We start from the raw sequence: 25,726 nt of genomic DNA on the forward strand, positions 1-25,726 counted from the left end.
AACACCAGAGGTAAAAGTCCTCTGAGTGAAACAAATTTTGTATAGGACTAACACAGTCTGCTCTTTTAAGCGTTTTCACCCACCTTGAAGTAGATGGTTATTTAATGGCTTCTGCAGACTACTGTGATCGTCTTAATTACCAAGTTCACATATATAGGAACCGAAAAACACTGTTAAAGCATTCCATGCATCTTTAGTTGTTGAACTACAATCTCATGAGCAGTGTAAGATTATATATTACATATCAGATCAGGGTGTGCGTTTATTAGTTTTGTGTTGCTTACTCTAATATCAACACATCGTAGTCTACTGGCCATAGTAAATGCTTACTTTGATGACCTGATGCAGAAGTTTTATGTTTTGGCACACAATGATTTTGGAGCTTTATTTCAGTTGAACCACTGAAGATACATGGAACATTTTGACAATGTTTTTGGTTCCTCTTCTGGACTTGGAACATTTCTGAACCATTGCTGTCTATGGAGGATGAGAGAGCTTTCATATGTCATGAAAAATATTAATAACAGAATTTTCAGATTAACAAACCTTTAACAAAAAAGTGAACAAAAACAGTTTTTTCCAACAAACACTGAGATTGGAATATGGACTCATTTTCACTGATCCTAGCATGATGTACGTTTATACTGTCAGTTGCAACTCACATTTACACAGTTTTAAGTCGGAGATGGACTGGGCATGTAGAAACAGAAGTGTCACTTACAAAAACAAAGGTTTGAATTGGATTTCACAGTCAGTAAGACAATGTCATGCTTTATGCTGCTTTACTTGGACTTTAAAGTAAATTGTCCTGCTGCTTGACATGGTGAGGCACTTTCTGTAGTTTGTGGCTAAAGCCTGATGATAACAAAAACAAAAATTATCTTTGCATACTTACAAGGTACACAGCGGATATTTACATTCATAAAATAAATTATTTGGGACACGTCATACCAAGGCATTTTTTTGTTGTTGTTTTAGAACAAAACAGGAAATTGGGCTAGGACATTGGGAAAGGCTTCAGTATCACTATGAACTTAAAATGTTAGTGAATCAATTTCTTTTACTTAAAAACACTGCAAAAACAAGTAAAAGTAAGTTATGATTTTATTCGTCAATCCTTTAATAACTTTTGAGCAATGGTTTTAGAAGTATCTGACCAAAAGTTACTCTCTATACACTACATGACAAAATTCTTGTCATGTAGGAACAACAAATAACAACTTGATCATTTGGTATCAGAAGTTGCTTATATGAAAGCCTTGGTTTTTATTATTTAATTAGGACAGTAAGGTCTGTCTTTGCTTAGACAAAAGTCTTGTCACTTAACAGAAATAATGTACAGTATATAAAGTCAAGATGCAGTAAAAAAAGAATTACTAATGTGTATGACTCCCATAAGCTTGGACGACTGCATCTATACATCTCTGCAAGGATTCAAATAACTTATTAATAAAGTCATCTGGAATGACAAAGAAAGTGTTCTTGCAGGACTCCCAGAGTTCATAAAGATTCTTTGGATTCACCTTTAATGCCTTCTCCTTCATCTTACCCCAGACATGCTCAATGTTCATGCCTGGTGACTGTGCGGGCCAATCCTGGAGCACCTTGACCTTTTTTGCTTTCAGGAACTTTGATGTGGAGGCTAAGGTATGAGAAGGAGTGCTATCCTACTGAATAAATTCCCCTTTCCTGTGTTTTGTAATGTAATGGGCAGCACAAATGTCTTGATACCTCAGGCTATTGATGTTACCATCCACTCTGAACATCTCTTGGATGCCCCATACTGAATATAACCCCAAATCATAATTTTTCCTTTACTAAACTTGACTGGTTTCTGTGAGAATCTTGTGTCCATGCACATTCCAATAGGTCTTCTTCATTATTTGTGATGATTGGGATGCAGTTCAACAGATGTCAAGTTATTATTAGTTGTTTTTACAACTGGGATCGATGACAAGACTTTTGTCAGATGGTGTAAATATATATATAAATAAAAAAGGGAAAAATAAAAATAAGTGCGTCACTCAAACTACTGTAGTAAATTTGATCATATTTGACTACTTTAGCCTGCAGTTGATTCATAATCATAATTTATAACTTAGTAAACATTTTAAACTATATATTAACATAACTTATAGTAATAAAACCACCTAACTAGAATAACATTTGCTATTTCTAAAGCATTTTATTGAAATAACAATATACATTTTTTTCAAATGTTTCAGGTTTAAAAACTTCTTTCACAATTTGAAATAAAAGAAATCAGTGAAAGTGTCATTTCCAATAATGTTTTCCATATTTACATCTCAAATCTGCAAAATATGTGCATGCTGAAATACGCATTCGCATTTCCAGTGTCACTGCCCTTTTCAAGTTCCATGTTTCATTACATTTTGATAGAAAAAGCAACAAAACAAAATAAAACAATAAATAAATGGCAAAGTAGCTTATACACATTGTGAAAGCTTTTCCTGTTGTTCAGGACACAAAACTGGCATTAAAGTACTGCATTTACTAATTTTCAGAAGCAGAGGATTTTATTTTGGGTTTCCTCTGTTCATGTTAGTCTGAGTCAGTGGTGCCACATACAGGCAGAAGATACTCACAGTAAACACAAAGCTGTACCAGGATCAGTGTCTGTAATCACTGGCAGAACTTAAAGGTGCAAACCAGTTACTAGAGGAACAGACACTCAGAAAACCTCCAAAAATATTACAGCACCAACAGAAAAACACTGACCATTTACAGTATTCGAGGTATAGTAGATGTTAATTTGAGGTACACAATCACAATTCCAAAACTACAGTAATACAAGCATGTATATATTAGACAGCTTATAACAATACCAATTTAGCATTTTGTGTCATATATACCTCTCAAAATGACTTTCAAAATGATTTTTTGTCACTTTTGCAAGTCACATTGTTCTTACTATAATACATGATTCAAATATATAATTTAGTAAATCAATTTTAGGACTAAGATTTGTATTCTGGTGCCACAAACTCCCTTCCTGCAAGGATGACAGTAGTGATTCAACTTTGAAGAGGAGGGGGAGTTAGTCTCCTTGGATAATATCGGATTCATTAAAAAGCATTCCAGCTAGAGTGATACACTGAAACATTTGTAATACTAATTATTTGCTGTTCATTTGTTTCCTTGCTACTTTGGTTATTCTTAAATATCTTTTAAGGATTCTTCTCACACACACAACAGACTGCATCAGTGCTTTCATACTACCTCATGTCTTTATCTTTTATAAAAATATAGAACACTTATTCAAATGTTCTCATAAAATACTGATATTTATTAATGATACTCAGTTGACAAGCCTGCAGCAGTTTTATTTTGAAAATAATATTTGTGCTATTGCTGAAAGCCCTCAAAGTATGAAGATGTCAAAAGCGCTTTTCAGCCTGTCCAGCAAATTTACACTCATCACTGCGTAGAAATCTCAATCTGCTCTTTTGAACCGCTTCGACGATGCTAGAACTTGGCATGGTTTAGGCACTAACACGAACATTGCAGGAGGACTGCAGTAAGGTACTTAACATTTGTTTAGTCATTTATGACCTTTACAACAGCTAGATTATTTTGTTAGTCATTTGAGACACACAAACTCTGTGCTTCAAGGAGGCGGGGGTAACTTGACATCCAAGAGATTGTAAGCAAAAATGTTCCAGAAGATTCCACAGAGGATAAAGAGTGTGTAGACACTGAAGAAGATCCAGAACAGGGACTGTTCTTGCAAACGCTGTTCATAGTTTTGAAGAACCACAACGCCAAGGGTGAGGCCCACTGCCACACCCCCCAGATGGGCCACAAAGCTGGGATTAGGACATGGTGGGAAGGCTGGGGGATAGCACCGAAGCCAGACAGCACGGCCAAACTCCACACTCACTGTAGACACAGAGAATAAACTTTTATATTGGCTACAACCAATTACTTACATCTGATTACATTTTATTTAAATTACAAATCGATTATAACCAATATAATAAATGTCAAATTGTAACTTATACAGTTCCAAATATTTTTGGAGTTACAACCTTATTCAAAAATGGATTACATTTTTTCTACATTCTACACACAATACCCCATAATGACAAAGTGAAAAAAGATTTTTTTGAAATTGTTGCACATTTATTGAATAAATAATAAAATACCTGAAAAGTCACATGTACTTAAGTATTCACAGCCTCAAGTCTTTTTGAATAAGATGCCACAAGCTTGGCACACCTGTCTTTGGGAACTTTTCCTCATTCCTCTTTGCAGTACATCTCAAGTTCTGTCTGGATGAATGGGAAGCGACGGTGTAAAGCCATTTTCAGATATCTCCAGAGATGTTCAATAGGATTTACGTCTGGGCTCTGGCTGGGCCACTCAAGGACATTTACTTCAGTTGTAGTGAAGCATTGATATTTTGACAATGTGACTGGTTTTCTCCAAACGTATGCCTGCCATTCACTCCAAAGAGTTCAATTTTAGTCTTTACAGACAATTCCTTTGTCTTCATGCTTGGTTTGTGCTTTGGCATGCACTGTCAACCCTGGGACCTTATATAGACAGGTGAATGCCTTTTCAAATCATGTCCAATCAATTGAATTTGTCCAATTCATGCCCAATTTAGCTGCTGAAACATCTCAAGAATGATCAGTGGAAACAGAATGTACCTGAGCTCAATTTAGAGCTTCATGGCAAAGGCTGTGAATACTTATGTACATGTGATTTTTCAGTTTTTTTATTTTTAATAAATTTCTAACAATTTCAATAAAATATTTTTTTCACATTTGATGAAATAAATGAATTTAATAAATTTTGGAATAAAGCTGTAACATAAACAAATGTGGGAAAAGTGAAGTGCTATGAATACTTTCCATATGCACTGTAACTAGTGTTAATTAACTCAACTAGGGTTAAGTTTTGTGTTTGGTTTGAAGTTAGCTGCTTGTAATTATACATAGCTCAAAATTATTAAAGTGTTAGTTCACCTAATAATGAAAACTGAGAGCTCTCTCATCCTCCACAGATGGCAAGATTCCCGACTCATTCAAAGTCTGAAAAAATACACCTCCAGTGTTTCATTCGGGATATTTACAAGCTATGAGAATTCATTTGTGTCCACATAAAACTAAAATAATGACTATTCAATAGTTTCCTCTCCTCAGTGTCTCTAACTTTTAAATAAAGTCATGATTTTTGTTTTATGCTTAACAATATTCTGACTGAACTACTAAATTATTCTGTGAACGCGAGTCGGGAGCTGTTTATGGAGGATGAGGAGCTGTCAGATTTCACCTTAGATTCAAAAGACAAACAAAGGTCTCAGGTTTGCAATGACATGAGGGTGAGTAATACCATCATTTTTATTTTTGGGTGAATTAACTCTTTAATAAAGCTAATAACACAAATAAAGTTGAAATCAGAATTATTAAACACCTTTTTGATTTTTTTTTTCTTTTTTAAATGTTTCCCAAATGATGTGAAACAGAGCAAGGATATTTTTACAGTGTGTCTGATCATATTTTTTTTGTCTGAAGAAAGTCTTGTTTGGTTTATTTTAGCAAGAATAAAAGCAGTTCATTACAAAAAAAAACATTTTAAGGTAAAATTATTAGCCCCTTTAAGCTATATATATATATATATATATATATATATATATATATATATATATATATATATATATATATATATATATATATATATATATATATTTATATATATATATATATATATATATATATATATATATATATATATGCTGTTTCTGTAAAAATGCTGAATATATATACAGAACAAACCGTCGTTATACAATAACTTGCCTAATTACCCTAACCTGCTAAGTTAACCCAATTAACCTAGTTGTTAAGCCTTTAAATGTCACTTTAAGCTGTATAGAAGCATCTTGAAAAATATCTAGTAAAATATTATGTACTGTCATCATGGCAAAGATAAAATAAATCAGTTATTAGAAATGACTTAGAAAATTAGAAACTGCATAAAGTCTTCTGATCTGAATAAACTGATCTATTCATGAAGTGATCTGAATAAACACAGAACTGAACTGAACTGAACTGAACTGAACTGAACTTAACTGGACAACGACATTGGCATATTTAATGAAACCTCTTATTGCCGAACTGAACCCATTTCATACTATTAATTATTAAATATTCTTTATTTTTACAGAAACAGCAACATTTGTACAGAAGCCCCTGAAATAAAAATGAATTGAACCTTAATATAATGTTTGTCATGTTAAAATAAAGTATTTTCAGTAGAAACATGGATCTTTTATATATAGACCCTTTTCACATTTCCGGGATCCTCAGTAAAGAAAGTCACCATAGTTGGGATTTTTTGGGAGAATTGGCAGTGAATAGGATAATACAACACATTTATTTATTTTTAAAATTTGGTCAAATAATAAAAGAAAATCTCCACGATGATGTTATAAACACTTTCAGAAAAAGGAAAAAAATTGTGTGAGATTGATGACGGCAGCCAGAGGGGAGGATAACGTCAAATTTACTGTCCAGTCCCATAGACACAGCATTAGAAATGTAATTTGTTATGGGTAATTTGGTAATTTGAAGCAGAGATGATATACTACATACACAAATACGTAGAAATGTTCATATGTTTTTTTTTTAAATCAAAATATGAAAAAATTTCAGGATTTAAGATGCTGATGATTGGTAAACGCGCCATAACAGGCTTGTGAGAAGGGTCCATTAAGCACAAGTATCTTAAAAACAAAGGTTACATACTGCACACCAGAGCCATTGCCATGCGAAAGAGCTTGAACTGACACTTCATCCCTGACCAGTTCTGCAAAGAGTGGGACAGAAACATCAAATTAGGAGAAAAGAGTAGGAAGATAGAAGCACATTTGTATTTCCTAAAGTGTTCTGCTGTTGTTCCAGGGAGCTGGTTTTGGTACTCCAGCTTATTATTATTTCAAGATGAGATGGATATTTGCTCAGGCGTTTTCAGTGATGATGTGGGATTCAGAGCAACATTAGCACCTGTGACTCATCAGCTAATTAAAGGTCAGTTTTGCATGTAATATTTAAAATCAACTGAGTCAGATTTCATTTGACCTGATGAGAGATCATTTTTGTATAGACAAAGTATTTGTAATCTGAGTCCTGACCATGTAACAGTGCTGACACAAAAAGTTCTATCTGAAATGCTGAGCAAGTACAGGAGGGTTCATGCTCTGAGACGAGAGAACTGTGGATAGCCCCAGTGTTAATATTTAATGACTGTGACCAAGTCATTATGCAGTACATACACATTTATTTAAGCTGTTTGAAATTGGCCTCTATACCTGTGGCTTCCAAAGTGGTGGCCCTGGGATGGGGTGTGGAGGTTGCTTGGTGATTTCCAAAAATCTAATTAATTTTATTAAACTATTAGACTTAGAATTCCCATTTTATCTATAACACACAGAAGATAAAATTTATAGGTAACAGTTACATAAAAAACAAAACATGCAAATAAAAAGCTGTCAGCCTTTTGATTTTTTCCACTGGATTGGGACCCCCTGGAGTGTTCATGTTATATTAAAGGCACAGCAATAGCAACAGATGCAGCAGATTGATATTACAGCACCAGATTAAACTTTCGTACAACTTTACAGCACTCATGTACATAAGAAATAAATACAGGCCATGACTCAAGATTTAGGATGATCTCCAAGTGGTGGTCTCCAAAATTACACTAAGAATAGACTTGGGTCTATTAGTATGTGTGCGGAATTACATGCAAGGTTTGTATATTTGTGACCACCTAAGAGGATAGTAGGGGTTGTGAGTCACTGACATGGTTAATTTGGGAGTCACAGGCTAAAACGTTATGGAACCCCTACTCTATACCACTATTCACAATCCTCTAAGTTAGTCCACTAATACAATACAGTTGAAGGGGTTAATGAGTAAAAAAATTTATGATTACTGAGTGCTCTATAAGAGCTGCTGCTTTTGCATACCCAGTCTGCAAGACATATTTTAAAGAGTGTTTGGTCTGAAAAACATACGCTGTGTACAAAGATCTGATAAACAGCTTTAAAGAGTTAGTTCAGACAAAAATGAAAAGTCAGTCATTACTTGCCCTTGTGTTGTTCCAAACCCCTGAAACGGCAAGTTTCTCGACTAATTTAAAGTCCAGAAAAATACTAAAATCATCCTCAAAACAGACATAGCACGATCTAGCCCTTGCTGGAAAACACTCAAACTACTCATCTGCCACCAAACTGAACTACAGATCCCATCATGCACCTCTCACACACACCAGTTCCAAATCACAACTGATTACATAAATGCAGCTGAAACTCGTGAGAACTGATTACCGGGACTATACACACAGCACACACATATAAGCTGAGTCTTGTTAAACTGTAGTGAGCATTTCAAAGCGTTTCCTTCTACTGTCTTTCTGTGGCTTTTGACCTTTGCCTTGTTTATTGTTTATGTTGTTTTGCTGTCTGTCCCGATCATTCTCCTGTAACATTGACCACCCTCTGGATTTCCTGCATGCTCCTGTTTGTTCCTGTGTTGAACTTGCCTGTACCGTCAATCTCTTTGAATAAAGCTGCACAATTGTATCTGATCCGCCGATACAACTCATAACAAGACCATTTGCCTTCAATGGTTCAAACGGAATATTATCAAGCAACAAGATTACATTTGTGGACATATTATATAATAACTTTATTTAGTCTCCTCGCCTGAGTGTCAGTATATTGTGCAAGCTCACATGCAACATGAATGCACGTCCTATGCTTACACAAAAATATAATAAGAAAATATCAGTTTGCAACATCAAGCAGCATAACAAGCTGTTTTAATGTCTAAAATTGAATGAAAGTAAAAGAGACCAGCAGTCTAAAGCCAAAAAGATTAATATGGCTGCACCCACTCATATGGGAAGATTAAGGTGAATAGCACTCCAAAATAACAGTGAACACATTATACTAACACAAAGTTCTGTCCAGAGAGCTTGTAATAGTTGATTTTGCATCATAGGTGCCCGTTAACTCTGGTTTATCACACCCAAGTTAGATTTCTCAAGCCAAACCCAGTTCTGATTACTGTCACGTCTGTTTGCAATCAAGAAATCACTTGAATAGGACCTGCCAAAGTAAAATAGACCAAAAGCTACACATCAAGCTGAGATTTAAAGAAATTACAAAATAAATAAGAACACAATAATAATTGAGATCTACCAGTCTGGAAAAGCTTATAAAGCCGTTTCTAAAACTTTGGGACTGCAGCAAATCATAGTGAGAGCCATTATCTACAAATGGCAAAACATGGAACAGTGGAGAATCTTCCCAGGAGTGGCTGGCCAACCAAATTTACCCCAAGAGAGCAGAACCAACTCCTCCATACATCTCAACAACTGAACTGCAGGCCTCACTTGCCTCAATTAAGATGATAGTTCATGACTCCACCATAAGAAAGAGACAGGTCAAAAAAGTTTGCGTGACAGAGTTCCAAGACAAAAACCGCTGCTGAACAAAAAGAACATAAAGTCTTTTGCCAGAAAACATCTTGAACATTATTGCCATAACTGACTAAGGGTGCTTTCACACCTACACTTTTGTTTCGGAACGTATCTCGTTTGCCCAGTTAGCGCGGTTCGATTGGCATATGTGAACAGGGCAATCGCGCTCTGTTCCGCGCCAAAGTAATCGCTCCGAGATCGCTTGAATGAGGTGGTCTCGGCTCGATTGAAACGAACCCTGGAGCGGTTCGATTGCAATGAGAAAGCGATCCGATCCGAGCGCGGTTATATCACAGTGTTTTATGGATATGTAATAGGCTTACGGCTATATGAAGAGAGAATTATGAGTATGGAGGGAAGTTTCGCGAGTCTCCGGATGCCCGCAAATGAGTGATGATCTCCCGGTAATCTCGCGTCTCTCTCCCAGTCCTCAAATAGGCATCGTCGCGCACCCTTCTCACCCCTCCCCACCGTGTCTCTCCTCAGACACGTCACGCGTGCGCACCCTGTCAATCACCACCAAACCACCACCTCTCCTGACAGTTAAGCGGGACGCTGCAAAATAAACCCTGACACTCTGACCAATGTAAGGAGAGTTTACTCGCACGTGACTTGATTTAGCTCTTTTAATCAAAGAAACTTTGCAGTGTGAAAGCGAACCGCTCCAAGAGCAAAGAGCAACAATGTAACAATTTTAATCTCTGTTTCGGAACAACTGAATCGATACACAGGTGTGAAAGCACCCTAAAACTAATTCTGACAAAGACACAGGGCCGGCGCATCCATAGAGGTGACCTAGGCGGCCGTCTAGGGCGGCAGAATAGAGAGGGCGGCGTCGCCGACACTACCCTCACCAACCGCTCTCTCAGTTATATCCGCTTGCAGAGCAGCAGAATAGAGAGGGGGGCGTCCCCGACACTATCCACCGCGCCCTCAGTTATATTTGCGTCTATTGCGGTAGAATAGAGAGGGCGGTGTCTGCGACAGCTCACTTTTGTCTAATAGAATCTCACTCGGTTTTACAATCTGATGAATCAAAAAATTTACTAAGTGTTTTCAATTACCATGACAACATTGGCGAGGTGAGCAGAAACCAGTGCATAGACTCCTCCTGATGAACCAACCACAGGTGCTGTCATATCCGTCACAGAAACAGCCAAAGAGCCTGCAGGAAGACAATGCAGACAAAAGTCAGTCATACAAATCACTTCTTTAGACACAGGAGCAGACATTGTTAACAACTGACCAAATAACATTTGAACAAAAGACAGCAAATGAGATTGATAAGATAACAAATGGAAAAAACATCAGTGAATAATAATTAAAATTACAATTTGTTCCCCACACAAAGTTATTGTGTAATTGTATTTAAAGAAAATAACCAGGCTATGGAATAGGCAAATGACAAAATTGTATTTGACTTTTCTATTTTAACAGCATTGTTGAAATCAGAGGAATTTTAACATACAACACCAAGACATCCAAGTGGTATTTTTGTCAATAATACTTTTCGAATAATAAAAATAATGAGAAACTAGTACTTATAATCTCTTGAGCCTTTGATAAACATTCAGCACTGTCTCAAAGCATATCAGCATATTTATCAAAAATATTTTCAAACACAAACAAACAATTTTTTTTTTTACCAAGAATCTTATTAATATTATAGAAATTAAATAAAACAAGTAATATATAATAATATGATGAACTATTATGAATAATAGAAACAAACTATTTACAGTGATTACAGTAATTTTATACATCTGGAAAGCAGATGTACCATATTATATTGTTATTCTGTTTTTCTTTGATAATACAGGAGGACAAAAGGAATTAAAAACAAAACAAAGATCAATTTCTGGGGAAATTCAGACATTGGTTGTGACCATTTTACAACTGTAAAAGTCTGATGACTAAACTGAAATAAAAACATTAGATTTTTTTATTTTCTTTCCCACACCAAGGCATGTTGTTCTGCAGACTTCCCAAATTTATTCAGTGTTTTTTCTTTTCTAAACTATTGTATCTTTCAAAAAAATGCTGGAATTGGTGTTGTAAGTGTTGGAATTGGTTAGTTAAAAAAGAGCTAAAATTTAAATTCTGTTGTCTGTCATCTGTAGTACGGAACAATTTAGAATATTTAATTACACTACACTGTTTGGTAAACTTTATTTTGTTATAAGTATTTATTATTTTTTTATTAGCTCAACATATAATTTCTGACTGAACCAATAACAGATTTTTGCCTAAAAATAAATTGTGAAATTCAGTTAATTCACACCTCATCTCTTTTCAGCTCTTTGGTTTTCCTAAAATTGTCCTTTCTGTTCTTCTTTGCTGGTCTTTTAGACTGTTATTTGATCTTGTTTGTGTTTTTCTTTTTTTCTTTTCTTTTTTTCTTTACTGTTCAATCAGCTTTTCAGTTTTTTTTTAACTACAGAAGTCTAAAAGAAGACGGATCGACCATTGAAATAATTGAACTATAAGTCATACCAAAATGTTTGCTTCCATTCATCTGACACCAGGTTTTCAACTTTAGTTTTTAGAATTAACACAGATAAACTAAGAGTGGCTGAATAATGAAATATTGAAACCCATGGAATCAATAAAATCAGTCAGTATGTTGTAGTTTTAAGGTAATTTTTATATAAGTGTAGTCTTAAAAACCACCACTTAAATTTTATATGAAATGATGCATTTAATATACAAGTAGGATCGGAGTGAAGCATAAACAGACAACTAGACACACAGTGGTAAATGTTGCTGTAGGTGTCACCTTGAGTTGGTAGAATGTGTGTGTGGATTATGTGTGAATTACTGTTGTTACTTCTATATCACCCAGGGCTGTAAAAAAGTAGCTTATAAATGTACTTTCCTTTTAAGGACATATGGTTATTTAATTAAATATAGAAATTATGTCTTCTTAGAAAAAACCCCCCACTGTAAATACTCACTCACTCACTCACTCACTCACTCACTCACTCAACATCCTTCAGCTTGTCTCTGATTTATCAGGGGTCGCCACAGTGAAATGAACCACCAAATTCTCTGGCATAGGTTTTATGTGGAGGATGCACTTCCAGCACTGGGAAACACCCATACAATCATACCCACTTTACACACTGTATTTTAAATATTAATAAAATGTAAAATGTAAAAAAATTAAAGCACAAAACATTCTCCCACAAATTCTTACAATTTTTTCCATGAATTCAGCACAAATAATACCAGAAAAAAGAGAAAAAAAGCATGATGTGTTAGACTCACCTGCCAGGGCGCCACACACATACACTAGGCCGATTCTCAAAGCTCCATGGACCATCTCAAGTGGCACACCCACCAAAAGCTGCATGGCCATGTTTAGACCCAGGTGTTCAATTCTGAAACATTTAAATCAGCCATTAGCACAGATGCACTTCTGTAACGGATTAATACCATTAAACTGCAGTCTCCATACAGTATACTTAGTGTCTATCAGCATTATTTAGCTAGATATTTATTTCATTAATTTCATTTTCTTGTCAGCTTAGTCCCTTTATTAATACGGGGTCGCCACAGCGGAATGAACTGCCAACTTATCCAGCAAGCTTTTACTTGCCCTTCCATCCGCAACCCATCTCTGGGAAACATCCACACACACATTCACACACACACTCATACACTATGGACAATTTAGCCCACCCAATTCACCTGTACCACATGTCTTTGAACTGTGGGGGAAACCGGAGCACCAGGAGGAAACCCACGCGAACGCAGGGAGAACATGCAAACTCCACACAGAAACGCCAACTGAGCCGAGGCTCGAACCAGCGACCCAGCGACCTTCTTGCTGTGAGGCGACAGCACTACCTACTGCGCCACTGCTTCGCCCCAGATATTTATTTCCCATACAAAACACAACACTCTAATTATCATAAATTAAACACCAACAAGTGTGTATCACCCCTAAACAAAGTTTATATTCAAACAGACGTCTAAATAAAATCTCATATACAGTAGTGTAAAGTAACTCTGACTGTCCAGAAGATGGTTTTAATCACTGTATTCTGCTCATTTGTTTTACATCTGTTAATGCAAAAAGTAATATATTTTACTCCTATTAAATAAGTGAATGCCATTAAATAAGATATAATAATTGAAAACCATGAATGCCCCAACTTTGTTTAGTCCTGTTTTTTTCTCTTGAAGCACTGATGATTTCACCAGCTGCTTTAAATGTATGACTTTCGGAAGAGTACATGGAAAACTGTTAAACAGAAAGTCTCTGGCACCAACAACAGCAGATCTGACACTGGCACCAAATAATGACAAATCTGGGTGACACAGAAACACTTTTAACCACAGGTGAAATTTCTCATGTCACATACTTGGCTCTCTTCAACATTGCTAAACACATGGAAGCCCAGTGGGGGCAAAATCTGGACACAGATCTAAAGCAACAAGAATCAGGACAAGGTCAGACCATTTATCCTAATAAAAAAAGGACCTTCTATCACTAAGCTTCAGATAACTGGGACATGTTGCTTAGGTCACGGAAACAGAATATAAATGTACCTGACTTACTTGTGAGTAATAATGGAATTTAAAAGTGAAGTAATATTTTCGTGCTTAAAAATAAAAGAGACTGTAACTGGCAACACATTCTCTTAGTATTAACCTTTTGTTTACTGAACTATTGCTACGCTGTTGGTCCTCATACAATATGTGTTCAAATAACCAAAAAAAAAAAAAAAAAACAACTCAACAAAAGAAAACTTGCACATCAGAAAGCAATGTGTGCGTAACTGTAGGTTGAAGATCTTTTTCATAACTGGCACCTAAACTCTGAAACAGACTTTTTTTTTTACACAGTTTGGGAGGAAGACACACACTCTGGGCCCTATCATACACCCGGCGCAGTGTGGCGCAAGACGTGGCGCAATAGTCTTTTGGTAGTTTCAGCTTGGCGCAAGAGTCGTTTTGAGGCATTGCGCTACGCTCTTTAAATAGCAAATGCATTAGCGCTCATTTGTGCGCTCATAGGCGTTCTGGTCTAAAAAGAAAGGCGTTCTGAGGCGGACCACTGGCGCGTCGCTATTTTGAGAAACTATAATAGATTTTTCATTAGACCAAAACTAACCCGGTCTAAACTCCGGCGCAGAGTTACGCCTCGCTTACGCACTGCTTAATATGCACAAGAGAGCAATAGGCAAACATCTTTACATATGAAAAAATGTAAATATTAAGGATATATATATATATATATAGGATATAATAAGAACAGATATAGGATATAAGTATAAAGGATTAAAATATTACAAAACATATTATTTTCTAGCCTACATAAATATGAAATATCACCACTTTTATGTTTTTTATCTCGGGAGGCTTTTTCAGTTCATTCATAACAATTTGCTTTTGTATAATGTTATTATTATTAGCAGTATTATTAATTATATCCATATTTATATTTGTTTAATTAAAAACAAGCTTAGATTTGCCCACCCGTCAGGTTTTAGACCATATGGGGCATGGCAGGTGTATTTGGAAATAACTCAGTATTTTGATCACACTTGGTCATTATTGTTCATTTATTTGTTTGCTAGAAATTAGAACTGAATTTAGAAATAGTTTTGAAACAAATCTTTGTGCTTAACAAACGAAATTAATTATTTATAGGTTAATTGATGTCTGTGCGAAAAGGTTTCCCTATCCAAGAGCGAAAGTGAAAGTGATCCATTATCTCTCATTCTCATGCAGTAGATGCTCTGTTTAACAATTTTCTGTTAAAAAAACTGTTAACTGTTAACTGTTTGCTAGTGAAATGCTCATTTTTTCCACTTAGACTTACTTTGCGTCCTGTAAAAAGTGAATGCACTCTTGGCGCGACGCAGCTGGGTCTTAAAGAGAATGGGAGATGAGACTCTAATTGGTTTATTCTCAAAACACACTTATAACTCATTAAGAAAATAAACTCAACCTTTTTAGCCCATGTGCCTTGGCGCAAAGCGTATTTTCCCGTCCGTAAATTAGCAAAAATGCATTCTGACATGCCCTGAAAGCGTTTGCGCCCTGCGTTTTGCGCTCTGCGCATGGACCGTCAAAATAGAGCCCTCTGTCAGTGAACTAAACTAAACTGAACTTCAACTCTGACAGTTTCAATTTGCTATGTTAAGCTGCTTTGACACAATCTACATTATAAAAGCACTGTAGAAATAAAGTTGAATTGAATTCTTGTTTTTGTTGCAAGACTCTGGGCACTGCTCTTGTCTTGTCATGTATGTCGAAAGTAACGTGTGACTTGTGTTTACATGCGGCCACATGCTGTTGTTTTGTGTGAACTTGCAGATAATGAGTGCTCACTTTCTAGTCCCATTTCATGTGAATGGATTGTGTTAGTCTGTTTGTGTCATGTGCTCTATTGTGTAGTCCCTTCCATCTTGTTATCCCATTAATAATTCTGTTCACCTGTTTGTTTGCAGCTTTACATAGATGAGAAGGTATCTGGTTGTTGAAATCACATATGTAAGTTTTATTTCTCCTAAAAGTTATAAATCAATCAATCAATCAATCAATCAATCAATCAATCAATTAATTCATTAATTATTTAATTAATTAATCCATTTTGGAATAAGGCTGTAACATTAAAAAATGGAAAAAATGAAGCGCTATGAATACTTTATGGATGGACCGTATATATGCATATCAAAGCACAAACCAAGCATGAATACAAAGATTGTCTCGAGGCAAAAGGCTGGGGAAGGTCACTTGTCTAGCAAGATCAATCCTACACCCATTTGATTGGTCACGTGCTCAACAGAAAGGGCTGCAATTGGCTCTTGCTGGCGCTCTTCACAGTTGAGTGATGCTGATAAACGGCAGTGTGATCACAGCAAGATGCTGTGCATGATCATACTATTTACAAAATTCTGCAGACACTTGCTTATATCTGTATCCTGAAGTAGGAGAGGAAAAGTCATGCCAGCAGGTCAAATAAGTCACAGTGAGAAAGACAGAGAGAGAGAAAAATGGAGTTTACTTTCATTCTCTCAATCACAGTGAAATAGGGGCTTCTGCTGTAAGTGTCAAACAGTGAAAGACTGTCCAGCAAATACACACGCAGTGAAATTGTGTGCAGTTTCTGTGTTTTTAGGTAGTTGGAGAGTTGTAAATACTCGCGCTCACCTCCCTTGCTATAGTAAACTACCGCGACACACTGCATATGAGATAAATGACGTAAGTACATAATAACCGGTTATGATTATTACAGAACCGAGACTGAATTGTCCGTGTCTGCATCACGGTGCACTGAAGAAACAACTAATTTTGACACCCCTAGATTAGAACCACCAGGATTCTTCCTAGAGCTGGCCGGCCATCTAAGCCAAGTGATCGGGGAAGAACGGTCTTAGTCTGGGAGGTGATCAATAACCTGATAGTCACTCTGTCTGAGCTCCAGCATTCTTTTGTGGAGAGAGGAGAACCTTACCAAAAGGCATGTGAAGGACTCTCAGACCATAAAAAACTAAATTCTCTGGTCTGATAAGACAAAAATCGAAATCTTTGGAGTGAATGCCAGGCGTTTCGTTTGGAGAAAACCAGGCACCGCTTATCACCAGGCTAATACCATCCCTACAGTGAAGCATGGTTCTCAGCAAAGGGAAAGATGAATGCAGCAATGTACAGAGACATCCTAAATGAAAACCTGCTTCAGAGTGCTCTTGACCTCAGACTGGGATGACGGTTCATCTTCCAGCATTACAATGACCCAAAGCACATTGCCAAAATATCAATTGAGTGGCTTCACAACTTAGTGAATATCCTTGAGTGATCCAGCCAGGGCCCAGATCTAAATCCTATTGAACATCTCTGGAGAGATCTGAAAATGGTACATTTTTGCTTCCCATCCAACCTGATAAAGCTTTGAAGAGGTTCCCAAAGACAGGTGTGCCAAACTTGTGGCATTACATTCAAAAAGTCTTGAGGCTGTAATTGCTGCCAAAGTATTGAGCAAAGGCTATGAACACTTATGTAGATGTGTACATAAAAATGAGAAAAAAGTGAAGTGCTATGAACACTTTCCAGAGGCACTGTATCTATGCGAGTCCACTGAGCATCGACACCGAGCACTACAGTAGCCTTTCTTATTTACTCTTTTTCACAACGGGATTTCAGTTCATTCCTGTCATCACTCGCCTAAACACACACAACACACACAGACGGCAACACAACGCTAACAACATACACCTGATCCGTATTTCATCACACACACCCTCATCTGTCTCCAATGGTCTGCGGAATTGTCAGTCACCTGTAAACAAAGCTGACTTCATTCAAGCATTTGCATCTTATCTCCAATTTCTGGCTTTGACTGAGACCTGGATTCTTTCAGCTGCTCTCTCTAACAATTTTGCATTCAGCCAACTCCTTGCCCCATCGGGAGGAGAGGAGGGGCCGGCTTTGTCATTTTTAATGATTGGAAATACTTAAATTATTCCGACTTCACCAATAATTGCTGTTTTAAACACCACACAGACTCCATCACATCTCCTGATAAATTTCAAATTCTGGTCATTTAACGTCCTCCTGGTCAGTTGGTGCATTTACTAAAGAATTGGATGGGCTGTTGTTCTTGCTCCCAGAGGATGATAGCTCGCTTGTATTAGGTGACTTGAACACTTGGACCAATTTTTTTGCAACAGACTTCCATTCTCTCAAGACATCATTTAACCTCAACCACCTACCATCGCAAACACATATAAATCAGGCAATCAACTTGACCTTATCTACTCAAGACATTGCTCTTCTGATAAAGTCATAGTTAAACCATTGCACACTTCAGACCACTTCAGGATTACCTTTGACTTGCTTCCCACAATCACACAGCCACCCTCTCAACCAGGTTCTTTTAGACGCAATCTATTTCATCCTCGCTTCCCTTACAATCCCAGTTCTCACTACTTTACATTTAGTCATTTAGCAGACACTTTTATCCAAAGCGACTTACAAATGAGGACAAGGAAGCAATTTATACAACTAAGAGCAACAATGAATAAGTGCTATAGGCAAGTTTCAGGTCTGTAAAGTCTAAGAAGGAAAGTATTAGTAGTATTAGTATTTTTTTTTTTTTTTGGGTACAGTTAGTGTGATATTCAAAGAGGCAATTGCAAATTAGGAAGTGAAGTGGAGACTAAATAGTTGAGTTTTTAGTCGTTTCTTGAAAATAGCGAGTGACTCTGCTGTTCTGATGCAGTTAGGGAGTTCATTTCACCAACTGGGCAGATTGAGCGTGAGCGTTCGCGAAAGTGATTTCTTCCCTCTTTGGGATGGAACCACGAGGCGACGTTCATTCACAGAATGCAAGTTTCTTTAGGGCACATAGATCTGCAGAAGTGAGAGCAGATAAGAAGGAGCAAGGCCAGAAGTCACTTTGTAGGCAAACATTAGAGCTTTGAATTTGATGCGAGCAGCAACTGGCAGCCAGTGCAAACGGACTAGCAGCGGAGTGACATGTGCTCGTTTAGGTTCATTGAAGACCACTCAAGCTGCTGCGTTCTGGAGCAGTTGAAGAGGCTTGACAGAGTTAGCTGGAAGCCCAGCTAGTAGAGAGTTGCAGTAATCCAGTTTGGAGAGAACAAGAACTTGAACAAGGAGTTGAGCTGCATGTTCAGATAAGAAGGGTCGGATCTTTCTGATGTTATAGAGTGCGAATCTGCACGATCGAGCAGTTCTAGAAATGTGGTCAGAGAAGTTTAGTTGGTCATCAATCGTTACTCCAAGGCTTTTCACCATTTTGGATGCAGTAATGGTTGCCCCATCCATCTGGATTGAAAAGTTATGGTGTAGAGTCGGGTTGGCAGAAACTACAAGCATTTCCGTTTTTGCGAGGTTCAGCTGAAGATGATGATCTTTCATCCAGTGTGAAATATCCAACAGGCAGGCTGAGATGCGAGCTGGAACCGAGGGATCATCAGGATGAAAAGAGAGGTATAGCTGGGTATCATCAGCATAGCAGTGGTAGGAGAATCCATGTCTCTGGATAACTGGTCCTAGAGATGACGTGTAGATGGAGAAGAGAAGTGGCCCAAGAACAGAGCCTTGAGGTACCCCAGTGTTTAGATGCTGTAGGTTGGACACCTCTCCCCTCCAAGACACCCTGAATGACCTGTCAGTGAGGTAAGATCTGAACCATTGTATAACAATGCCCGCAACGCCCAGTGACTCGAGCGTAGATAGCAGGATCTGGTGGTTGACAGTGTCAAAAGCAGCTGACAAGTCCAGCAAAATGAGGACTGATGATTTTGAGTCTGCTTTAGCCAGTCTGAGATCCTCCATGACCGAGAGCAGGGCAGTCTCAGTTGAGTGGCCTTTCTTAAAGCCAGATTGCTTGTTGTCCATGAGATTGTTTTGAGTAAGAAAGTCCAGGACTTGATTGAACACTACTTTCTCCAGAATCTTGGCCATGAATGGAAGCAGGGATACTGGTGTGTAGTTTTCAAGTAGCGTTTGGTCCATGTTGGGTTTCTTTAGCAGTGGGGTTACCCTAGCCTGCTTAAATGAAGTGGGGAATAAACCAGAGTCAAGAGATGTGTTGATTATGTGAGTCAGTGTTGGTATGACTGCAGGAGAGATGGCTTGCAAGAGATGAGAGGGAATGGGATCGAGTGGACAGGTGGCTGCATGGCTAGATAGCACGAGTTTGGACACCTCCGACTCAGAGAGCTGAGAAAAAGAGGTGAGTGTGTGTGGTGTTGGTGGTGTATATTGCGTGTTTGTTGTAGGTGCAGCAAATTGAGCACTGATTTTTGCACTTGATGTTAATACTGCATCAGAAACAGCTCTGTTCCATATAAACATATAAACCATATAAACATCCTGCTTAGATAAGATCTGTCCTGTCTCCACCAGACCAATGCTCCCTACTGTCTCTAAACTCAGGTTGTCTGATGTTCTGAGAAAACATCGAAGAGCACTTAGGTCATCATAGAGAGCATGGCACAAATCACAAACCACTGCTGATTTTAGCAGGCACCAAGCCCAGCTGGCATCATTCGCCTTGCAACTATATTCAGTCAAAACTCTATACTACACTAATAAAATTAACAACACTTCTAAAAACCACAAATTATTCAGGACGTTCAAAACTCTGCTCTGTTCACCTCCACCACCTTCTTATCAGCTGATCCTTATTTGGATATCTCCTTATCCCTATTTGGCCTCATTTTTTTTAATAAAAAACGCAAATCAGCAGTCCCTTTTCCAATACGTCCATTACAACAACCTCTGCTGAAAAATCACTCTCATCTTTTTCTCTCCTTATGGAGGTAGAAGGATCCAAACTTCTCCTCTTTGCCCATCCCACAACCTGCCCTCTGGAGCAATTCCCTTAAACATCCAGCAGGACATGTCCCCAGCCATAATTCCAGCCCTAACACACATCATTAACACTTCATTCCGCACAGGCACATTCCCAACTACTGTTAAGCAGGTCTGGGTAACCCAGCTGCTCAAAAAAAAAAAAAAAAAAAAAAAAAACACCACTCAACACCTTACTGGTTGAATAATACAGAGCAGACTCTCGCCTTCCTTCCATTGGCTGGAAATAGCACTGACCATAACACTGGAAATAGTTATTTTTAACCAAATTTCCATTTCCCCCCCCATTTATTTCATAATAACCGGCTTGACACAAATCAATAAGGTTTAAAATGTAAACATTCCACCAAGACTCCACTACTCTTGGTCACTGAAGCCCTGCAGAATGTCAAAACAGGTTCTAAATCATTCATTGTGCTTTTACAGGACATGTCTGCTTCTTTTGATAAAGTGAATCACCAGATTTTACTGTACACCCTCACCTCAACAGGCATCACTAAAACCACATTTTGCAAGTCAGAGTCTTACCACACCAGCAGATCCTTCAGGGTTGCCTGAAGAGGAGAGCTTGCCACTGGAGTACCTCAGGGATCTGTTGTAGGTCCCATACTATTTTCTATTTACACCACATGGCTAGAAACTATCATCTAAATACATGGTTTCTCTTATCAATTCTATGCTGATTAGACCCAGTTCCATCTTTCATTTCATCCTGATGACACAGTAGCTGCAAGGGCCTTGCAATGCCTGGAGGATATCTTGGCTTGGATAAAAGACCACCACCTACTGCTTAACCTAGCTAAAACTGAATTTCTCGTCTTACCTACAACACCCCGCATTCAACATGATTTCTAAATCCTGGGATCATCCACCATTAACCCATGTAGTTCGGTAAGGAATCTTGGGGTGACCTGGATGATTAGCTGTCCTACAAAGAGCACATTGCAAAAACAGCTCGATAATGCAGGTTTGCACTCCTAAATATCTGAAAAATCAGACACTTCTTAACAAATCATGCTGCACAACTGTTAAGGCTGATTTATACTTCTGCGTCAAGAAAATGTAATTGGTCGGCTTGGTAGCGCTGATGAGTGTGGACGGGAGCAGAGAGTGATTATCAGCTTGTGGTATTATCAAAGAAAGGCTATAAGTCACTTTACAGAACCTTTTCATTCACTGTTCCACGCTGGTGGACTGATCTCTCCATTCGCACACAGACTGCAGATTCACTGGTATCCTCCAAACAACAACTACACACTCTTCTTTTCCAGGTGCACTTCAACATGAAGGAATAATCCTTCAAACATTTAAATGTAATTATAACAAAATTTGGTTGCTTATTTTTGTTTTTTTAACAATGCCATTAAATGTGTTTTGTTACTCTCCAGCAAAAGTGTTGACAGATTTTTTGGGGCTTATATATGCACAGAAAGGGTTTGTGGGCCCCTCCTAGTCATTAGTGGCTGGGGGGCTTACCGTCACAGGGCCCTATGCACTCTCCTAGTCCTCTATCAACTGGGCACAAAGGCCTTTGGTTCACCCTTTTATAAAAACAGCTTCTTGAAATGTAGTTAGTATTTTTTTCTATTGGCTGCAAATGTTGCAGTAATGGTGTAAGCATTTTTAAAATGCTACAAAAGAAACAGCTAATCAAAGCAGTATCTAAAAATGGCACAAATTAGCAGTAGTGGGCAACAGTGGGAATGCAATTTACAAATAACTCTTTATATTACAACAGAGAAAAAGTGAGCAGCAGGTGGTATAAAACCTTGATAAACATCTGGCCAGAAACCAGAAACAAATTATTTGTTACTTAAACATTCTTTTTTGTAATTCATGGCACTTATCTGCCATTTTTACCCATTTAATTATAAATAAATATGTTATAAATATGTCAGTTTTTGTGTCAGTTTGATGTCATATCACTTTTCACTAACTGCTAACCGAAGTAAAAACCTTATTATTTTACCATGCACAATAAACACAAACCATTTAACATATAGTTAAAAGCTTAAAGGTTGCATGCAGCAGTCTTTAGTTTATACTATTAAACTTAAATATAACCTAAAATCTTCCTGCATTATATATGGGCTAAGACTCTCGTGATTCTCATAACAATCTTTTAAACTTCATGAAATAAGTGTAATGTGTCCCTGAGAAATAATTCAATCAGATTTTTTCAAATGGATAATTTGGTTTCCTGCATCATGGATCAAACTATGAGTTAGCAAACATTAAAGAAACATTAAAGCACAATTATTGTTATATAGGTCATGCATAGAAAAAAGTAACTGAGTTTTCAGTTTAGCACTCATAGTACATTCTTATATCCATGTTTTAATTATATCTTTATATAACTTATTTAACTTCAAGTCAGATCATTTTTTAAAGGTGCCATATAATGAATCTGGATATGTATGGTACATGGAAAGACACACTGTGAGTCTTGAACACCATTGCCTCAAAATCTCAGAGAACATCAGGATAATTAAAACACAGATAGTAATTTTCCTTTAATAAACATGCTTCAGACTGTGTTTGATTGGCCCCATTGTTTCCTAGTGAGATTATAGCAACAAAGGCCTGCTGCTGTTTAGGTCTACATTTCGAGGCGAAATGCACTGACAGCTTCTGTTCCTTTTCATGCTATCACTGACCGATACCTCCTTATGGATGGCTTCTGGTATTACCAGTTTGCCAAGTAACTTGCACTTATTGACTTTGAATCCACTGTGACATTGGGGTTTGAGTCAGTTTCAGAAACCGGATAAAACAACAAATAATAATATATAAATAAATAAATGAATAAATAAATAAATAAATAAATAACAGACTGAAAACCTGAGATCATCACAAAGTGTACACAATGGCCTCTGGTGGATTTGCCATAACAAAAACTGTTTCACAAACTATTTCATAGTCTTCAGAAATGTAGACCTGGATACATATCCATTGAACCTCGGTTGGATTATAACAAAGATCACTTTCCCTTCATATATTTAAGTTTGACTAAGCTTATAATAGATGTAACGAGATGAAGATGATATTAAACTTACTATGTATGTTTGTTAGTCTTATTTGAAAACAGGAGAGGTACGGGAGACTAGAGCCTTCTGTGCTGCACCACTACTTTACATTTTTCTATACATTGCTAAGTTGATGAGACAGACATTGAATGGCAGCGTCGGTGTGCTATTTTAAAAGATGCAACGCTTGTTGCCCAGGGTGCAATGGGCTTTAAGGAGCAGCTTTTAGCCAGGCTGTAAACAGATGTCTGGCTGAGAACTGCTCCTTAAAGTGTCACAAAACCCTTAAACACATATTTTTGAGATGTTGATGGACATATATATGTGCCACATTGCTAAAAACACTATTATAGAGACATATTTCACTAACGAGTGAAAATTGGTTGTTTATACATTGTTTAGAGCAAATTCATTCTTCCAGTTTGAAAGGAAATTTTGCAGCAACCTCACGGCGATGAGGTCATTTTGTAAATTCCAGTGTGGTGAATGGCTGTCAGTACCGTGCCATACACAGTAATGTTGTTGAGTTTTTAGCATGTCTGTGCATTGATTCATTCAGTTTGTTTGAACCAATCAGCATGCTCTATTGTGAATGAGATGCAACTTAATATGCCTGAGATAGCTTTGTCTCTTTTTAGCTGTTACAGTGTTCAGAGATGCATCTTCCAACTTGTGCTGCCAACCACAAATAAACACAATAGATGTATAATTGTTTAGAGGCATGGGACGTCGGTTTTCCATTTTTAAGTGTGCCAAAACAAAAGTGTTATTCAAAACAAACCCCCCGTTTACACTCATTTGTTTTGGCTAAAAATATGTTTTAAAATAAATATAGTCCACACAGGCGTTTCATATTATGTTTCTGAAAGCTCTCCATCTACACTACGCAGTTAAACTGTACACATCATATGATATTACACAGACTCTGGCATGTGCTGAAAGGTACTTCTGTGTATTCGGGAGTCTGAGCTCCAGGTTGTCAGTGGGAGGTTTGAGCACACCTGCCTGGCTGAGAGCAGCAGGACGTCGACCAGCTTATCCTGGATCTGCTGCTGTATCTCATTAGAGATGTTTATACAGATGACAAAGTTGGTATCGTCAACAGTACTCTTTCAGTTTTTGAAGACATATCTTAGTCAAAATGAATGAAGTTACTAAGTTAATGTTAATCTCACTACAATATTCAGATGGCAAAGCTAGATTGCATTCTCAGATCCACTGTAAATGTTGCTCTTCAAATCACTGTTCAACTCCTCTGCGTACATGTTTGTGTTGCTGATGTGCAAATTAGCTTTTTTTTAACGCACACAATGAAACTCCCCTTTTTATGCAAACCTTCCTTCTTTCGCTACTTCACACTCCCACCTAAACAAAGCTGGACATACTCACTTTCCTGACTTTTTCAAACTAGAGGTGTGAAAACAGCCTTCTGAGATAGGGTTGTTTCATGATCCTTTGAAGCCCATCGCATGTCAAATGTATATGTCCAAAAAAAATATTTATTCAGTGCCAACCTGAAGGACCATGTGATGTGTAACTGTATCTTTAGTTAGTTTAACATTTATATTATGATATTCTACAAACACATGTAGAATGTGAAAAATAAAAAAACAAATCTTCAGTGCACATGTATGCATCATGTCATATCACTCAGCTCTAACTTTTGACAGGATGCCATTAAATGTCAAAAACCCATTAGTTTATGCTGAAGTTGATATTGGTTCCTGCTGGGTTTTTTATATATATGTTAAAGCATCAAAATACAACTCTAAATGCATCTGTTATTCCCTTTTCTCGAGTATAATTATAATTTAGCCTGCATTTCATCCACAACT

The 25,726-nt window shown here is 37.4% G+C and overlaps 1 protein-coding gene across 15 annotated transcripts in view; it reads right to left on the reverse strand.

Moving 5' to 3' along the window:
* Window positions 1-2,165: 2,165 nt before the first annotated feature.
* rhbdl3 (rhomboid, veinlet-like 3 (Drosophila)) overlaps window positions 2,166-25,726 on the reverse strand; it is a 78,009-nt gene continuing 54,448 nt past the window's right edge. For 10 of the 15 annotated variants that reach the window (XM_087255581.1, XM_087255578.1, XM_087255575.1 and 7 more), the window contains 4 exons: window positions 12,778-12,890; window positions 10,575-10,675; window positions 6,771-6,831; window positions 2,166-3,900 (listed from right to left, as the gene is read on the reverse strand). In XM_087255581.1, coding sequence (XP_087111707.1) covers window positions 3,629-3,900; window positions 6,771-6,831; window positions 10,575-10,675; window positions 12,778-12,890 — 547 coding nt within the window. In that variant the 3' untranslated portion in view covers window positions 2,166-3,628. 15 annotated transcript variants of the gene reach the window in all.

This window comes from Danio rerio, chromosome 6 (genome assembly GCF_052040795.2).
Source record: "Danio rerio strain M-AB ecotype USA chromosome 6, GRCz13ab, whole genome shotgun sequence".
Taxonomy (NCBI): Eukaryota; Metazoa; Chordata; class Actinopteri; order Cypriniformes; family Danionidae; genus Danio; species Danio rerio.